This window comes from Mandrillus leucophaeus, unplaced genomic scaffold (genome assembly GCF_000951045.1).
Source record: "Mandrillus leucophaeus isolate KB7577 unplaced genomic scaffold, Mleu.le_1.0 Scaffold771, whole genome shotgun sequence".
Taxonomy (NCBI): Eukaryota; Metazoa; Chordata; class Mammalia; order Primates; family Cercopithecidae; genus Mandrillus; species Mandrillus leucophaeus.
The window spans coordinates 314,386-333,097 of NW_012108375.1; the positions used below are offsets into that span (position 1 = coordinate 314,386).

General features: G+C 39.9%; 1 protein-coding gene across 2 annotated transcripts in view; it reads right to left on the bottom strand.

The window, feature by feature from the left end:
- Positions 1-781: 781 nt before the first annotated feature.
- NLN (neurolysin (metallopeptidase M3 family)) overlaps positions 782-18,712 on the bottom strand; it is a 109,984-nt gene continuing 92,053 nt past the window's right edge. For both annotated transcript variants that reach the window (XM_011966747.1, XM_011966748.1), the window contains 2 exons: positions 17,654-17,790; positions 782-7,292 (listed from right to left, as the gene is read on the bottom strand). In XM_011966747.1, coding sequence (XP_011822137.1) covers positions 7,158-7,292; positions 17,654-17,790 — 272 coding nt within the window. In that variant the 3' untranslated portion in view covers positions 782-7,157. The remainder of the gene's footprint in view (positions 7,293-17,653; positions 17,791-18,712) is intronic.

Consider the following 18,712-nt stretch of genomic DNA (forward strand, 5'->3'; position numbering starts at 1 on the left):
AAAAAAAAACAAAGAACAAAGAACAAAAACCAAAAAAGATAGAAGCCTGTGGTGGCAGGTGGCGTGGTAACTATGTAAAATTTTGTGGCACAACAGTCAAATTGTATAGTGGAGTCAATCAATCAGGGTTGAGGGGAAGACACAGAAAAGCTTTGGATACATGCTTTTCTATTATAGTTTATCCCAATAAATTATGAACTTCTTTGCCTTCTCTACTCCACTGTGAGCAGCTCCGGTTCTGGGGTGGCTTTTTGTATCCTCATTGCCAAGCACAGTGCTTGACACATAACGGGCAGGTTAGAGTCTTTGAAATGAATTCAAAAACAAACATCTGAAAGCATATTTTTAAAGACAGTTCTTAATTTGTTCTGATTAAAGCTAAGGACTCTATCCGTAGAAAAATGCATGTATCCATGCACATGAACATATCTCATATAATTTCAGGGCAATCATGGGACATCTGCTTGCTCTGCCCTTTTCATAGACCCCCCAAGAAAACCAGAGATTCCAGATTAACAAATTCCTAGGTTTCAATACATAATCATAGGGAGAAGCTGAGAAAGCTTTAGAAATGTTCTCCATTGCCAATTTTTTTTTTTTTCCAAAAAACATGTTTCTTTCATCTACCTCATGCAGAAACTCAGCACACTAAGGAAAAGGACTCTCATGTAGAAATCTGCCCCCCGCAGGTGTAGAAATAACTTATCCGTATAGTTTAGGTTTATTTACAAATTAGGCATTTTGCAGTTATCATAGAAAAAGGCATCTTTGTAACAAAAGATAATTTTAAAGAAGGTATATTTATTTAACACAAATTTATGAACTATTCATTAGCAATCCAGGACTGTGGAGGACAGGGGACAGAAACAAGCCTCGAAGAGATCACAATATGCTGGAGTGCATGCATGACACCCTGGGTATCTGAATCAGATGTTTGCCTCTCTGTGTGTGATGAAGACAGTAGTGAGTGGAATGGACAGAAAGTAAATGTAAATTCTGTAAGGGAAGAAAATGAACTTTTACTCATTCTATAACAGTCTTTTGCTTTATTATGGTCATATACAACTGTTAGTCTCCCATCCTCAGTTCCCAGATACCCACCAGAAAACTGGTAATTAACCTCTGGATAAACTTTCAGTGATTACAGATGAGGAGCGAGGCAACCTTAAGCCATAAACAATATTCCTGCAGTATGGGGGAGCCACAATCATCTGAATGCCAGTTTTCAGAGCCAGCCGGTGAACGTTTCATCTGAGGGATGTTTTCCCGACGATCATCTTATCATTATCACATCTTAAAAGCTGGAGAAGCCCTCAAAGCTGATTTGGCACAAATGTCAACTCAAGGGAGGAATGCCCTCTGTAACACTCCTGGCAGCTACAGGCTTTTCACAGCAGCAGAATGTATTTTTAGCCAACAAAAATTATTAGAAACAGCTTCCTCATGCTGAACTAAATCCTCCTCATATTTTCCAACCATTTCTCTAATGGAATTTAATTGTTTCCATTTGATTTCTGAAGCAGTACAGAATTAGCCTATTCTCTCTCCCATTTCCTTCAAGAATTTGAAAACAATTATCATCTGTATTTCTGAATTATCTCCAGACTGAACTTTCCTAATTCTTTTTTATATTTCTTTTGAGAAGTATTTTCAAATTTATCATCTTGTTCCTGCCCTGCAAACACTGTAATACTTGGCCGAAGTCTGCTTAAAATGTGATACCTAGAAAGGAACACAATATTCTAACAGTGATTGATCTTACACTGGAGTTCAGGGGGATTATTCTTTTGATCTGGGCACATACTTCTATCAACACACTCTTAAAAAGCCTTAGTTCTCACCTCCCGTCCCCCTCCCCAGGTGTGCTGTCCTATGAGCTGACATCGGAATTTGGCCAAATCAAACTGCCAACTCTTTTTTCCTGAATACTATCAAGTCAGTCTTCCCCTTCTTTTACCTGGGTAATGGAATGTGTCTAATTTCATTTTGAGCTTGTCTCCACATTGAAATAATTTTAAATATTATTATTTTTTTTTACTTTTGAGACAGAGTTTCACTTTGTTGCCCAGGCTGGAGTGAAGTGGCACAATGTCAGCTCACTGCAACCTCCAACTCCTGGGTTCAAGCGATTCTTCTGCCTCAGCCTCCCGAGTAGCTGGGACTACAGACATGCACCACAACACCTGGATAATTTTTGTATTTTTTAGTAGAGATGGGGTTTTGCCATGTTGGCCAAGCTGGTCTTGAACTCCTGACCTCAGGTGATCCACCCACCTTGGCCTCCCAAAGTGCTGGGATTACAGGCGTGAGCCACCTCGCCCGGCCAAAATAGTTTTAAATATTAATAACATCATCATACTTAATAATTCCAGCCCTATTATCTGTAAATTTGATACTTTTATTTTTTTTTCATTTTTAGCCAAATGACTTGAAATTACCCCCAGTTTAACATTAATCATTATGCACTATCTCAGACTGTTTCAATAGCTAGGAATCCATCTGGATAACTATTATCCAGTCACATTCTCCATCTTAGCCACAAAGATATCAACAGCAATGTGTGTCTTGCTGGACTCAATGAACGAACTATTTCTAGCCAGTTTCTCTCATAACAAATGCTAGAGACATTTTATCATGGGAGTACAATTGAGGCGAGCCTCTGGGGTCTATGAAGTATGCAGCTAGTACAGGTTCCAGCTCATGTGAGCCGAACAAGGGAGCCTATTTCCTGTTCACCCCTTCCCCTTGTATGTACATCATGGACTAGATGTGTTGAACCTGTATTTTCCCGGGAAAGGGAACTACAAGGTGAATTCAACCAAATAAAAACTCAAGAATCACTCATGGTGTGGTGTGGGGGTGTGTGCATGGTTGTGCACATTACCTCAATTTTTCAAATTTTGTTTTGTTACAGACTTATAGCATTATTGTTTGTTGAAAAAGGCTATTTTGGTCTAATATTTACATCTTGTAACCTTTACCTTTTGCCTTGATACAGTTGATACTAGATAATCACTTAGGTGGATCTGCTTCCAGTAGGAAATTTCTCTATTAAAGGTGACTCAAAAATTAAACTTTTTGGATGTTGACTGTTTTTCAAAGAACTGAAGGTGTATCTGTCTTTTCTTTTCTTGTATTTTACTTTTTTTTAAGACAGGGTCTCTGTCACCCAGGCTGGAGTGCAGTGACGTGATTATGGCTCATGGCTGCCTTGACCTTCTTGGGCTCAAGCAATCCTCCCACCTCAGCCTTCCAACTAGCTGGGACTACAGGCATGTGCCACCATCCCTAGCTAATTTTTTTAGTTTTTGTAGAGACAGGGTCTATGTTGCTCAGCCTGGTCTCAAACTCTTGAGCGCAAAGGATCCTCCTGCCTCAACCTTCCAAAGTGTTAGGATTACAGGTGTGAGCCCCCACATTCGTTGCTTTCTTGCTTTTATTCTCACCACACATTTATAAGAGAAGGCATGTTCAATTTCAATGGGCTATCCAATTTCAGATGGGAGACATCTAACTGTAATGTGTTGATTTGAGGGAAGCAGCTTTGGTCACTGTATCTATTCAAATAAAATGGATTTTCTCTTTTAACATTCTTTGGGTGTTCAGTTAACTATGTTTAAACCCTATTTGAGGACTCGGTATTCGTTATGGACTGAATGTTTGTGCCCCATTCCCTACATTGAAGCCCTAACAGCCAATGTGATGGGGTTAGGGGGTGGGGCCTTTGTGGGGGGTGACTGGGTTTAGATAAAGGCATGAGGATGGAACTCTCATGATGGGATTCCTGCTCTTGTAAAACAAAGACACTCTAGGGCTTGCTCCCTGCCACTGCTGCCTGCAGAAGTTTCTGAACCTTTCTGTTCCACATCCGCCTCCTCTCTTCCCATGGCTCTCTACAGAGCCATTTGTAACATGTCGACCTGACACTTTTGGGGATGTGGTCAGTAAAAGAGGAAGAGGGGCCTCACCACGAACCAAATTTACCAGCATGTGGATTGTGGGACTTCCCAGCTTCCAGAACTGTAAGAAATGTCGGCTTTTGAAGCCACCCAATCTATATTTTGTTATAGCAACCTGAAGTAAGATGGTATTTTAATGTAAATTTTAATGCAATTTCCTTGGCGCATGGAAAGTTCCACCTGTGTATGATAGAAAATGAATAAATGGTAAATGCAAACAAACTGGCCTAGTGGGGAGGCAGGAGCTCCACAGACCTCTAATTCATACATAAAGGCTAAAGGTAAAATGGTAAAGTAGAAAGGTGAGTCACTGCCTATTACTTAAGGTATTTACAAGTACAATGATCATATCAGTAATTTTTCTTTGAAGAGCTATTTCTTCAATTTTGGTGTCTTCCACAATGCAATTTTCATCCGAAGAGCTACAGATATCCACCTCTCACCTCATTAGCTTTAGAAAGGCAAGACCTTGGCATAAGTAGCTCAGGTGATAACTCTTCAAGGCAATTTTTAGTTGTTTAGGTAACATGCAACATTTATACTAGAGGGGGACAAAGTCTATATCACGTGGCATAACGTCAAGACATTTCTCTTCTCTGCAGCATCGTAAAACTAAACCTTTAGGATCATGCCTACTATCCATTAGCATAAGATGTTTAATATTTTATCCTTCACAACACAACAGTGCCTGTAAAAAAAAAACAGAAAAACCAAAAGAGGCCTAAATCCCTTGGATCAATTACCTGGAGAGACCTTATTATATGTGGCTCAGTCCATAAATCTAAAGTGTATATTTGTCTAATTACAATTTCCATAGTTATCCACCATTTCAAGTATGTCAGTGATATTCTCTGCTCTGAGCTGGAAAAAAAGAACAACTAGACGGATGGCCACATTAAAAAAAACAAAGTAAGTTCTTTCTTTTGAATCACACTAGAGAATTTTTAAAAGTAAGTCCTTTCTTTTGAATTATGCTTGAGAATTTTTTGAGTATTAATTTTTCTGAGACTTAATCTGGCTCTGTTGTCCAGGCTGGAGTACAATGGCATGATCTTAGCTCGCTACAACCTCTGCCTCCCGGGTTCAAGCTATTTTCCTGCCTCAGCCTCCCGAGTAGCTGGGACTACAGGCACCAGACGTCATACCCAGCTTTTTGTATTTTTGTGGAGACGGGGTTTCACCATGTTGGCCAGGCTGGTCTTGAACTTCTGACCTCAGGTGATCCGCCTGCCTTGGCCTCCCAAGGTGCTGGGATTATAGGTGTGAGCCACCGCGCCCGGGCTGAGTTTTAATTTTGTGACTGTTCTTTGGTAGCTTTTAAATATTAGAGGTAGGCCCTAAATAAAAAGAACACTATGGTGCTTTTGCTCTCATGTATTTCGGTTTTAATGTTAAAGTATGAAAGAAATATGAATTCATTCTTATGGGTAATAATATAACTTTGTGTGCAGCCTTTCCACACCAATTTAGTTTTTCTGTGTGAAATAAGATTTCAAATGGTAAAGTTGCTGTTAAGGAGACACACTGGAAAAAGCTGAAGAGTTTTTTTTGTCTGAAACTGGAAAACAGAAAAGTCTTGGGGGGGGGGCGGGGAAGACGTGAGCAAACTACTATAGGCTGCAAAGACCACAAAAACTGTTTTGGGGACTAGACGGGGGTGACACTGAGTGAGTGTGGGGAAGAGAAGGGCTGGGCAAATTATCTCAGAATAGAGGGTAGCAGGATTTCAGGTGGATGTTTAAGGTATTTGCTTGGCAGATATAATCTAGGAATCTCCTAGCTCTTGCATTTCCTGCTGTCTGTAATTTTGTTATGTAGTATAATAATTTTTTATTTAGCACAAAGTTCACTTGGACTAGAGAATCGAAAGGTGCTAATTTTGTCTCTGGCTAGCAAAGTCATACCTGAGGTATGCACTGGAAAACAACTGGAGGACCTAGGCAGGGTACATTCAAAGTTTTCTTTTTTTTTTTTAATTTTATTATCCTGTCTTGGTTTCCTTTATTGAATAGATTCCTACAGGAAAAATACTGTGCGTTTACTGTCTGCTGCAGAATTGGAATTTAGACTCACGATAAAGAGAGTTAAAGATAGATCCAAAGGTTCACTTAAAATAAAAATCACCTGACGGAATAGGCTACTGAAGAGTCTCTTCCCTGTGGTTAAGTTTCATCATACACATAAGGCTTTGGAGCAGCTGTCCTAAAATGCTTCTGTCCAAAACCCATTCCTGTTCTGGAGGTTCTGAACCCTTTATGTTCCACATCCACCTCCTCTCTCTTCCCATGGCTCTCTACAGAGCCATTTGTGACATGTCTACCTGACACTTTTGGGGATGTAGTAAGCAAAAGAGGCAAAGTCCCTAACACTTACCAGAAACACGAAAAGAGAAAAATGTGCTTGGACTTGCTTTAGTATTCTAATTGGCACACATGCCAAAAGACTAATGATCTTGTATGCTGAAGTGGAAATGAGCCTCTCATACAAGCTACGAAATCCTCTAATACAAGATACAAAAACTTATACATTAGACCAGTCTAATTGAAACATAAGTTTTTGATACTCTTGACTGCACTTCAGACGGAAAAGACAAAACTCAAATGGAGGAACGTAATTTAAGTATGGCAGAAAGTTGGGAATCACGCGGCCTGATATACAAAAAATGCATCACTGAGGCATATTCCCCTGGCCTTGAGGTATGCAGGCAAAGGAGAGGTCACACCTTCTTGGGAGACAAAGGATCAAAGTTGACACAGAGCTCCAAGAAAATATTTACCAGAAGAATGTGATGATTCATTTATCAGTCCAGAAATCCCAAGTACAAAACTTCAAGATACAAGAAAGATCAAATTATATCATGTATATGATTCAATTTTAAAATTCTTAGCCCTCTTATATCATATTATCTAGATTATAATAGTAAAAAATCAAGTTACATTCATATGAAACTTTCATAAAAAGAAATCAAATCCAGTTTTATGAAATTTTATAGTACAATTACTTTCGAGTGGGTCTTTTCTTAGGTCACAGTATTTATAATTCCATTTACATCTTTATAATTTTTAAAATTAGAAAACAAAAGGATGTCAATAGAAATCTAAATTTTCACTTGTAAAACTCCCTTCAGTTTCCAGGCCAGTAACACACAGTGATGTTGACTTGTTCTCCAGACATGGACGGCTACCAAGGATCCCCAGTTCACGAAGCATGCAGGCCTCGACTCATTAGGAACGCTTTTTGGTTTGGCTCACGTTTCAAGAAATTGTGGAGCATGTCCATGCCGTCCAGAGATCCCCCAGGTTTCAGGATTAGGTTTCTGTATTTCATTCCAACCTAATAAAACAAAACATCATACCTAATAATTCATGGTTATAGCAATTTTCCAAATCTCTAGATGTAAAAGAGGAAAGGGTAGGGGTGAAGGAAAAAGGACTTCAGCCTTACTCTGTCTAGATGTTTTCTCTTGCTCACAAACAGCTCTGTAGTATTTATTTATTTTGGTAGCTAAGAGATTTGGAGCTTAAAACTTCAGGTCTTCTACACTGTCCTTTATTATGGTCTTGTCTCCTTAGATTCTAGGCAGTGAGCTGACAACATGAACAAACAAACAAAATATAGCCAAATGGAATATACGGCAGGTTCCTATTTGCTGTGCCATCTCTTGTAAATTCAAAAGGGTTAGAAAGCAAGTGTTCAAGAAGGCTACAAACAACCTTCTGGCTACCCAGAAACAGGAGCATGGCTACTGTCACATGGTTTCTGCTGCTTTTATGATGGGCTCATTCAAAACAACAACAGAACCCTCCTCCTTATGGATGAGAGAAGGAGGGCCGCACATGCCCCGCAGGGGAGGGCCAGACGTTTTGGTGGGTGCGATGCTGGGAATGAGGACCTTTAGAAAGCTTTCTTTGGGGATGGAGGTCTGGAATTTTAAAACATCACAGTTCCTCTACTTTTATTTACATAAACACAGGAGCAGATAGAGTGAAAGAAAATAGTTGTTATGCAGTATCAGCATTGTTCAATATTTTCACTTCCCTTTCAGTGTCCTTTTAAGGAAGCAAGGCAAGACAATTCAATGAAGCACAATTCCAAATAGACACATAACAAACAATTCACAGAGCAACACTTACATTTATATCCATTATATCACTTGATCAACAGGACTTAGTACAAGAAGAGCTAGAGAATTTCCAGCTCTGTCTTATAACAAGATTTTGATTGGTACAACCATCAGAGGTAAATTTAGTCAAACTGTTAAGGAAAATAAAACATGGATGAAATCTACCAAGTTAGACACAAAACGATTTATGTCCTAGGGCCATAAGAATACAAACTTTTGGGGTTACATTTGGCTGTAAATAGAAATCATTTGCAGCTTATTAATCATCTACAGGCTAACATGTAACTTCACAGTCTGGACTCTAATCAGGAGTAAATAACTAGTCAAAGTTACCTTCTCAGAAACTCTAGGGCTGCACTGTCCAACAGAAACATAATATGAAGCACATATGTAACTTTAAACTTTCTACTAACCACATTTTTTTAAGTTAAAGAAACAAATAGGTAAAATTAATGTTACTATTTTACTTAAACCACTATATCCACAATAGTATCATTTCAACATGTGTCAATATCCACATTATGGAGACTTGTTGCTGTTGTTGTAAGGGCTCAAAATCCAGGGTGTTTTCTACACTTACGGTGCATCTCAATTCAGTTCTTCAGTTGTACTTAACCTCATTTCAAGTGCTCAACAGCCACACGTGGCTACCACACTGGACAGGTCTAGTGCCCAGAGCATAAAATAGTCTTTAGGGGGGCTTGTTACACAGTGTTCTAGTTTGATATTAAAAAGGTACACAGCAGTCTTGTTGCCTTATTTCCAAGTTTTAAAGCCATTTTCTTAGGAGAAGGCGTTCAGTCACTGATACCGAACTTCCCAAAACTGATGACCAGGGCTTGAAGCTGGATTCAATTAGCTCCCTTCCCTTTCCGCCCCCGGGCCCTGGCCCCTGCCCCTGCCTCTGCCTCTGCCTCTTCTTTTCTTTCTTTTTTTTTTTTTTTTTGAGACAGAGTCTCATTCTGTTGTCCAGGCTGGAGTGCAGTGGCATAGTTTCGGGTTACTGCAACATCTGCCTCCCAGGGTCAAGCGATTCTTATGCCTCAGCCTCCCGAGTAACTGAGATTACAGGAGTGCACCACCATACCCGGCTAATTTTTTTGTATTTTTAGTAAATATGGGGTTTTGCGATGTTGGCCAGGCTGGTCTCTAACTTCTGGCCTCAAGTGACCTGCCTGCCTCGGCCTCCCGAAGTGCTGGGATTATAGGTGTGAGCCACTGCGCCCAGCCTTCAATCAGCTTTTGGGAAAACAAACAGACAAACAAACAAAAACACGTCATGTCTTGCCTGTTCTGCAGCAATTCATTACTGCTACAGCAGCAATCTCGAATCTAAAATGTGAGTGATGGCTGTGCTTGTCATGGCCGTTAACTGAGCTAAGAAGGAGCATATCATGGCTTGTGAGCCCAACCACGATTTACCTCCCTTCCCTTCCTTTCTTTGCTCACCACGCCTAAATCTGACTAGTGTTAACTGAGTGGCTGGAGCTAGAAAGACTGTGCGCCCTGGGTAGAGCAGCACAGGAAGAACGCAGACAATGGGAGTTAAATTTTTCTGCAGAATTACAAAAATATTTTAAACATTTTATTATGAAAAACTTAAAATACATACTAATAGTAGAGACAACAGTATAATGAGCTCTCATGAACCTATCACCCAATCTCAATCATCAGTATTTCATCTGCAGAAATTCTTCAAGCTCAAGATCTATGTATCATGTGTCTTTCATTTCTTAAAAAGACATATGCATTTGACAAGTATAGAAACATTAAGGAAAATCGAAACGAAAGTTTTAAAAAATCACTCCAAATGTGAACATCTGACAAAGTATTTTCATTTTGTGCAGAGAACTGTAATTTTAGGTAGTAAAGGAGGCATTTGAGGAGTTCCATGGTGTTGTAAAGAGACAGCTCATGAATGGTAAAATCATTTCAGAGCAGGGCACTGTTTTGTCTCACAGTATGTGGCTCAGTACAGCTCAAATCTTCCTCTGCCTATGGCTCCAAACAAGTTGATTCAATTTCCTGAATTACAGAGCAATGGTCTTTTAATAGTTTCATTTCCTTTGCAATGAAGTTTTGAGAAGAGTTTAAGAGTCATTTTGGTAACAGGATCTTCCTTTACTTAAGAAAAAAAACAGTTAAGTGAATTTGTGTGTTTTGGGGGGTACCAGGCTCTTTGTGTGAGAGAACATGGTCTGGGAGACATATGCCACAGGTGGAGGGAGTCTTTGCCCTGAGTTGTTCTGTTAATACTTTGTTTATAAAGAAACTGTAACTGTAAGGAAATCAAGAAGAGAAGCTCTAAGACAACTGCTAAAATTTTTCATGTTAGAAACATCCTTCAGGAAGATCTGCATACAGTAAAAACCAGAGCTTTCCTATGAAGGAAAACCAGTGTCATCCACCTCTGTGGCTTTTTTAATCCTAGAAGATTAGCATGTATCTTTTGGCAACTATGCAAGTCTTCTCTAACAGTGATGATTTCTGAAGCAAGATCAGGAACTCCAGAGTCAGGCCCAGGTTTGAATCTTGGCTCAATCTTTAGCTATGTGACCTGGGGCCTTGATTTCCTCATCTGTCAAATGGGAATATGCCTATCTCACTCAGTTTCTGGGCAGTTAGAGGAGGCGATTTCAGTATTCTGTTTGCTCCCTGGCATAATATCTGGCATATAGCAGTAATCAATAAACCTCTCCTCCTCCCATCTCCTTTTCTCCTTCCCTCTCCTCTCTTTCCTTTCCCACTGCCCCAGCTCAGTTATGTATATACAGTTCAGGGAAACAAATGCATTCCTGGTGTGGCATTTCCTCAAAATTAGTTCTGTCACCTAATAAAGCTAAAGAAAGGCATAAGGAACTTCATTTCCACTATTAATAAGAAATAGAATGCATAATTCAGTAGAAATATTAAGTGGGAGAGATAAGGCACTCAGGCACTCATTTTATCCAATAACATGCACCCTTTCAGGTAATATCTTAATAGCAATAATAATTACCTAAATGAAGGATGTCCATCATTTATCAGCAATGAGAATATGTAAATGGGAAACAGATGGGGTCTCCTGTTATCTTGGGCATCTCTGCAGCAGCACATGCAGGCTCTCACTAACTTTCCACCCCTCCTCCATCCTTCCCAGCATGGATGACTCTGGGGAGTGCAGTCAGAGCTGTCTCCTTCCTACACTGAGTGACAGTCATCAGGGCAGAGAGTGACCAGCCAAGGACGGGTGATGACGATCAGGCACCTGACAAGTTCACCAGCCTGCTTTAAAGCTGGACTTTGAACCTTCTCCTTCCATAGCCCGTAACTCCCTCCCAAGAGCACACCGTTTGTTTTCTGTGAGGGTGGGGAGATCTTGAATGGACAAAAATTAAAAAAGGAACTGCTTTGACAACAACAAAGGAGGGAGAGAACAAAACTGGTGCTGATAGAGAGAGAGACAAGAATAGTAGTAGGAATTGCTGTCTGATTAGAAGAGGCCTTCTGGAAACCTTACTGATTGGTGAGGATAGAAAGGTAAACCTTTACAGGGAGGGAGCAGATCCAAAGGAAAAACACCCTGGGTAGGAGTATGTATGGGGGGTAGGGAAGTGGAAGCGGATGGGGAAAACCATCAGTCAGGTCCAAAGAGGCACAAATATGTAAAACAGTAATTAAATTAAAATAAATAGTTGTGAAGCAGAGAAGGGAACCCAATGCTGAATAAAATAGTTCCTTTTACAAGAGTCTTCTGATCTATCAGAGAAGATAAAGAAATAGACAACTAACCAGGCAGATTATTGGGATGCTAAGAGCAAACAAAGAAGGGCTGTAAGAGCACAAAGGAAGAAAAACTGCTTCCAGCTGCTTGGGATTCAAGATTTAGAAGGCCTGGCCTTGTAAATATTCAAGAAGTAGGTTGGAAATCAATTCGAATTCCTTCCTTTGTCCCTCAAGTCAGGCAAAACCTGAGGCTACTAGAAAAGGTTCAGTTATAAGAAAAATCAGCTGTTGGGTGGTACATCAGGAGAGCTGAGACAGAGAAAAGAATTAAAGCCATTTGTAAAAACCTTCTGGAGAGGACATTCTCTTTTCATATTCTCTTTTAGCAACACGTTACAGGAAGAATTGGGCCTAGGATTCTGTTTCAAGCACTGGGATCCTTAGCTTTGTATTATAGATTCTCTATCAAGTGATTCTTTGTCATGTTTAACCAAGACTCTTCATGTTTCTGTGGCTATTATTGTATGTAAGATGTAGCTCCTTCTTTATGGCATTACAGACTGAAATAGTTACATTTACTCTCTTGACTTGCTCAGTATTTCTTTCAGAAGTGATACTTGTTCGTATTTCTCCTCCTCTGATGGAAGAAACAAAGCTTAGCAATTTCTCCAAATGCAAAAGAGGAGGAAGATAATAGTAGCTTAACAATATAATTGCCTTTGAATTCACAATGTCTATTACCTCTTAGAAAATTTTCCCACAGTGAAGTTGCCTTATAAAAAGAAATGGCCTTAGTTAAAATGCCCCCATTCTTTCAACCTATGATTAGCTGCTGGATTCTGAATTCACATTTGGTGACCTTAAAGACCTTCGAGAGAGCTTCCTGGAAAAGCGTTAATCCCAAGCAGTTCCACTCCATAATTATTTAAGAGAACAGTCAGAAGAGTGAAAAGTATGTCTGACAATGAGACAACTTCATGTTCACTGAGAAAAAAGTACTTTAGGTAATATATAACAAAGCAATTAAACAGTTAAGATGTGATGTCTATTTACTATGAAGAATAACATTTTAAAAACTATAGATAAAACCAGAGGTAGCAAAGTTTTAGGCTATTATAGGTAAGCACTCAGTTATTATACTTTGATAGAGGCCCTCAAAACAGAATGAAAACTACACCCTAACATATTCTACTGCTACTTTCTATAGTTCTGCTTGCCAAGATCTGAAATGGCCCCCAGAGCAGATCCTGGAGTTTGCAGGATGGCAGCAGGTTACAGAGAGAAGGCCTGGACACAGTCCTCTCTATTGCATAACCAATAACGTCAACAATATGTGGTTTCTCAGCTCCCAGCCTCTCTAGTGCCTGGGGACTAACAATAGCAGGCACTGATGCTTTGAAGGGCCATCCCGCTATCTTCTCAAAGTGACCCACACACACATTAGGCAGGGTGAGACAACAAAGGCTGCAGGATATATTTTGATTGCTCTGATTCCCATGACTTCAGATCAATGAAGTATTCCTTTATACCATTAAAAATTAATATTTTTATCCTGTCTATGTGTCTGAAGCAACCACTCACTGACATGTGAAACTAAAGCAAATGCACAGAGTCTCGAACGACTCCAGGTAATGCCATCTTTCTCAGTGTTGGCTAATAACACTCTGTGGTTATGGCACAAAATAAGTAATGTATGGTGTACTGGTCTGAAGAAGCATTTTTCTGTTTCTTTTTTTAACTTTTAAGTTCAGGGGTATGAGTGCAGGTTTGTTACACAGGTAAACTTGTGTCATGGGGGTTTGTTGTACAGGTTATTTCATTATCCAGGTATTAAAGCTAGTACCAATTAGTTATTTTTCCTGATCTTCTCCTTCCTCCCATCCTTCACCCTCCAAAAGGCCACAGTGTGTGCTATTCTCCTCTACGTGTCTATGTGTTCACATCATTTAGCTCCCACTTGTAAGTGAGAACATGCGGTATGCGGTTTTTGATTCCTGTGTTAGTTTGCTAAGGGTAATGGCCTCCAGCTCCATCCATGTCCCTACAGAGGACATGATCTTGTTCTTTTTTTTTTTTTTTTAGATGGAGTTTCGCTGTTGTTGTGCAGGCTGGAGTGCAATGGTGCAATCTCGGCTCACTGCAACCTCTACCTTCTGGCTTCAGATCTTGTTCTTTTTCATGGCTGCAAGGTATTCCGTGATGTATATTGCTTTTGTGGGGGGAGTTCTTCTTCCTCTTTTCTTTTTAAAACAAATATTTGCTCTAAAATAACACTCGCCTTACAAAATACAAGTACTCAGTTACTAAAAATTAATGCTTTGGGATAACAAAAGAATTTCTTCTTGTCTTCATCACACATAGCTATAATAACGATCTGTTTTTTGTAGACTAGGATTGTTGTCCCAAAGCATTAATTTTTAATAACTGGGTAGCTGTGTTTTGTAAGGCAAGTGTTATTTTAGAGCAAATATTTGTGTCTTTTTTTTTTAAAGAACACCCCCCCCCCAACAAAAAACCCCAAATAGTACATTGTATGAGGGAATAAAATGGCTGCTTAAGAACCATCTTCCAGTATCTGCAAAGGGTGTGAAGGTGAGGGCCAAGGGATTCTTCTTGGTTTTTGGAGCCAGGTCCATTCTTGCTGTGACAGCAGAGGAGCAGGAAGTGCCATGATACTCAGAGCATTTGAAAGGAAAGGAAAAAGTGTAAAGGAAGGAATTAACACCAGCCTTATGGCTTAAGACATCTAATAACACACAGCACTGCTGAATCCAGAATTTTAGTAACACGGAAAATTGTTTTTCACATCACAAGTTTTAACTCCAAGTTGTTGGGATGATGCTTTCTCTAAGTTCAACTCAACACCTTTGTCTAAATAAGAGTAGTATGGCTGTCTGCCAAACTGTGAAGCTTGAGAATAAGAGGAAGTACAGAGAAGCATAATGGCAGGAACTGCTTCTATTACACTTGCAAGTTCCTTGGAACCACAGGGATCAGTAATCTGGCTGCTACCTTGACAACCGGAAGAGAAAAGGTAATGATAGAGGGTTCTGGGTATGTGGTCACATGAGGGCAAGCACAGAGGAGGTGATGGCGAAGGCCTAGCTGGGAGAGGCAGTGTACACTTAACACCAGGAATCCTCACCAATGACTGCCAGTAAGATGTCATAACTGTACCTTTACCTAGTTAGAATTTTTCTCTTTGAAACATTGTTTCTGGCTTCTAAAACAATCTATGTATATGTAAAAATAGTGAAAAGCTCCAGGAAAGTACAGAAAAAATTAATAATTACTCATAAACTATCCCCAAAGATAATCATCAACATTTTGATGTGTTTTTCTTTTTTTTTAAACACACTTTAAAATCAACATTGTATTCTATGGTATAAAATATTTTATAATATGATGTTTTTTCACTTGGTAATAGTTACATTAAATAATCCGGACATAATAAAAGCTTACTGAAGCCCTTCTTCCATGCCCAAGACCACTTTTTTTTTGTCTTTTGTTTTTCTTTAAAAACTAGCCTATTTTTCATTTTTTACTTTTATTTTTTGATTTTTAATTTTTATTTGTTTTAGGGGACAGTTCTCCAAAAGAGAAGAGAAAAGGTAATGGGAGAAGGGACTAGGTATGTGGTCACATAGTGGCAGCCCCGAGGAGGTGATGGGGAAGGCTTAGTCCACTCCTCCAAGTCCACTTGTATGTTCAAAGGATGGAAAGATCACTTCTGGTTTTTGATAATCTCAAAGACTTCTTGAACATGTGGTCACATGAGTGAGACCTTTAAGAGTGCTGGAATTTTTGAGATGTACACATGAAGGAGGCATATATTTTAGGTTAACAAAAAAGAACCAATACATTTGTGAAGGTGGAGAGACCTAAGGGAACACATAAACTTGTCAACACACAGGGAGTACTGGGAAGTAACAAAGGGTTTGATTGTCGTGCTGAGGGCTGTGAAGAGAGAGAGGAATAACAAGAAGCAGGAAGTAAAGAAGAAGGACGAGGGCCTTTGGAGTTGGTAACTGGGTCATCAGTGGTAACTATGGAGGAAGGGTAACTTTCCAACTCTGTTGGTGGGGGCAAAAGCAAGGAAAGAGAGGTTTGCAAAGATTTCTTATACCAAGAAATTAGGCTATGAAAAGAACAGAGCAGTAGCACTGACTGGGCTTATCAGAGTCAGTAGCAAGTTTTTTTTCCAAGACAGCAAACCAGGAACTCTTGGAGCTAGACACATCTCCTCTGAGACAGGAGAAAATAAGACAAGTATTGAAGTACAGAGAAAGAAAGATGAAGGTACTCATTCTCAATGATTTTTTTCTTGAGACAGGGTCTCACTCTGTCATTCAGGCTGGAGTGCAGTGGCATGATCTCGGCTTACTGCAGCTTCCATCCCTCCTGAGCTCAAGCAATTCTCCCATCTTAGCCTCCAGAGTAACTGGGGCTATAGGCTTCTACCACCACACCTGGCTAATTTTGTTTATTTTTTTGTAGAGTCGAGGTCTTGCTATATCGAATAAGTTGGTCTCAAATTCCTGGACTCGAGTGATCCTCCCACCTCAGCCTCCCAAAGTTCTGGGATTACAGGTGTGAGCCACTGTAGCCAGCTTCAATGATCTTAATTTTCTTAATAAAGAGGAGAGATCATCTGCTGACAGAGGAGAGAGGTGGTAGGGACTTGGAGGGAAATCAATAAGGGGAATGGACTTGGACCACAGAGAGCACTGGGGTCCAGTTCAGTCTAGAGAGCATGACTTTGCAGTTGGGCAGGTCAGTGGAGTCATACAATCTTCCCCAGAACACTGAGTCCTAAGGGCACCATCTCTATGGTGGAGGCATTAAGGGATGGGTCCTGGTTGAAGGTCATGCAGGAGTAGGTATGTCTGTGAGAACAATAGTCAGTAGTTGACCTTTGTAAATGGGTTGGCCAGGTAATGGCAAAAGAATTGCAAGGACTTAACAGATTGGGTGGGGTGGGATGGGAGATGAAATGCTTCAAAATAATGAAGTATGGGTACCTTAGAGGTGTTATTTCAGGAGGAAGATGGGGAGGGAATGGTGATCTAAATCACATCAATGTATTTCAATACATATGTGTAAGGTACTATGCAATCTAGAAAAAACATTTGGAGAACAAATCAATTGGTTGAAATAAGCACAGAGAGCCTCCTTTTGATAATTTGTTCTTCTAATTTCTGAATCAAACAATTTAAAAACATACACTGGAAAATGCATCAGCCTTGGAAATAATCTGACGGATGATACTTCAGTGAGAATGGAGATTGGGGGCTGTAAATCAGGAAGATTTGTCTGGCAGCTACCTGGCAGTCAATTCACTGCACAAGGAAAGTAATGGCTCAGGTTAATGAAGCAACTTTGTGACAAAGGTCACAAACTATGTAGTGGGTGGGGCATGCCAGCCACAGAAAAAGGGCGTCTCCCACAGAGAGTGCACAAAGTGTGTAGAGAATATCAAAACACAGGGAAACCATTTACATCAGGAAGGAGTTTACCTTTCTGTCCCAACCTCCTATAAAACTAAAACATTGTACGGTACATGTCAAAACTAGCAGCTATAGATTCTCAAAACCATAAACAAAGCTTTGAATTTTTAATTATGTAACATATTGGAATGTTAACAAGCAAGAAAATATGCTACTTTTTCTTTTTAAGCTGTAGAATTAATCACTTATATACTGCAACTTAATGATGTACGATGATTTGAAAGATGCAAGGCCTCAGAGGTAAAAGCTGTTACCAAGCCTCTTACAGTAAAATCTAGGTATGATCAACATTTTACACTAGGAGTTAAAGGGGAAGGAGCAATTACAAAATTAATAAAAGGAGAAAAATAATACTATACCTCTGGATTCATTATCCCTTCTTTTTTAAAACAGCTGTAAAACATGTCCATGGAAAATACTTCACTCCAAAGATATCCATAATATTGGCCATCGTATCCCCCTGCCAAATGTCCAAAAGTAGCTGGCATATTTGTGCCTTTAAAAAAAGATACATTTCACTCAATGTGATTGCAAACGTTAATGATCAGGTTAACAGCTAGCTAAGGTTTCCCTTTGGGGAGCCCAGCTGTGGGAGGAGAGAATGAATGATATCATCTCACCTCTAGTACTCCTTGGGCTTATGTGTCCTCTTGGCCAAGATGTTTATAAACATCTCTCAATGGCTCAGCCTCAGAGCTGGTTTCGGCTCCAAGCTCTGGAATGCCTAACGATAGTTTCAGCGGCTTTGTCCACACCCATCAGATAGCTCAGTGTTTTAGAACTGAAATCAGTCCTTTCTTATCCCTTAAACATGTATGTCTTGAAAAATAATATTAACCCTACTCTTTGCCACACCTCTTTATATCTAAAATGTCTCAGAGTTGCACTTATTTTAGGTTGATAATTACTGAAAAAGAACTTTTTTTTTTTTGAGACAGTCTCACTCTGTCGCCCAAGCTGGAGTACAGTGGTGAGATCTTGGCTCAATGCAACCTCAGCATCCCAGGTTTAAGGGATTCTCCTGCCTCAGCCTCCCGAGTAGCTGGGGTTACAGGTACATGCCACCACGCTGGCTAATTTTTGTATTTTTAGTGGAGACAGGGTTTCACCACTTTGGTCAGGCTGGTCTCGAAATTCTGGCCTCAAGTGATCTGCCCACCCTGGCCTCCCAAAGTGTTGGGATTACAGACTTGAGCCACCATGCCTGGCCTGAAAAAGAACTCTTCACCAATTTGATCTACCTGTAGGGCTACTTTATATAGGATTTTGTCAAAAATCCTGAGCTCAAGTGATCTTCCTGCCTCGGCCTCCCGAAGTGCTGGGATTACAGGCGTGAGCCACCATGCCAGGCCTAAAAATGCTCCTTCTTGATAGCATAACAGGATGACTAATAGTCAATAATAATTTAATTGTACATT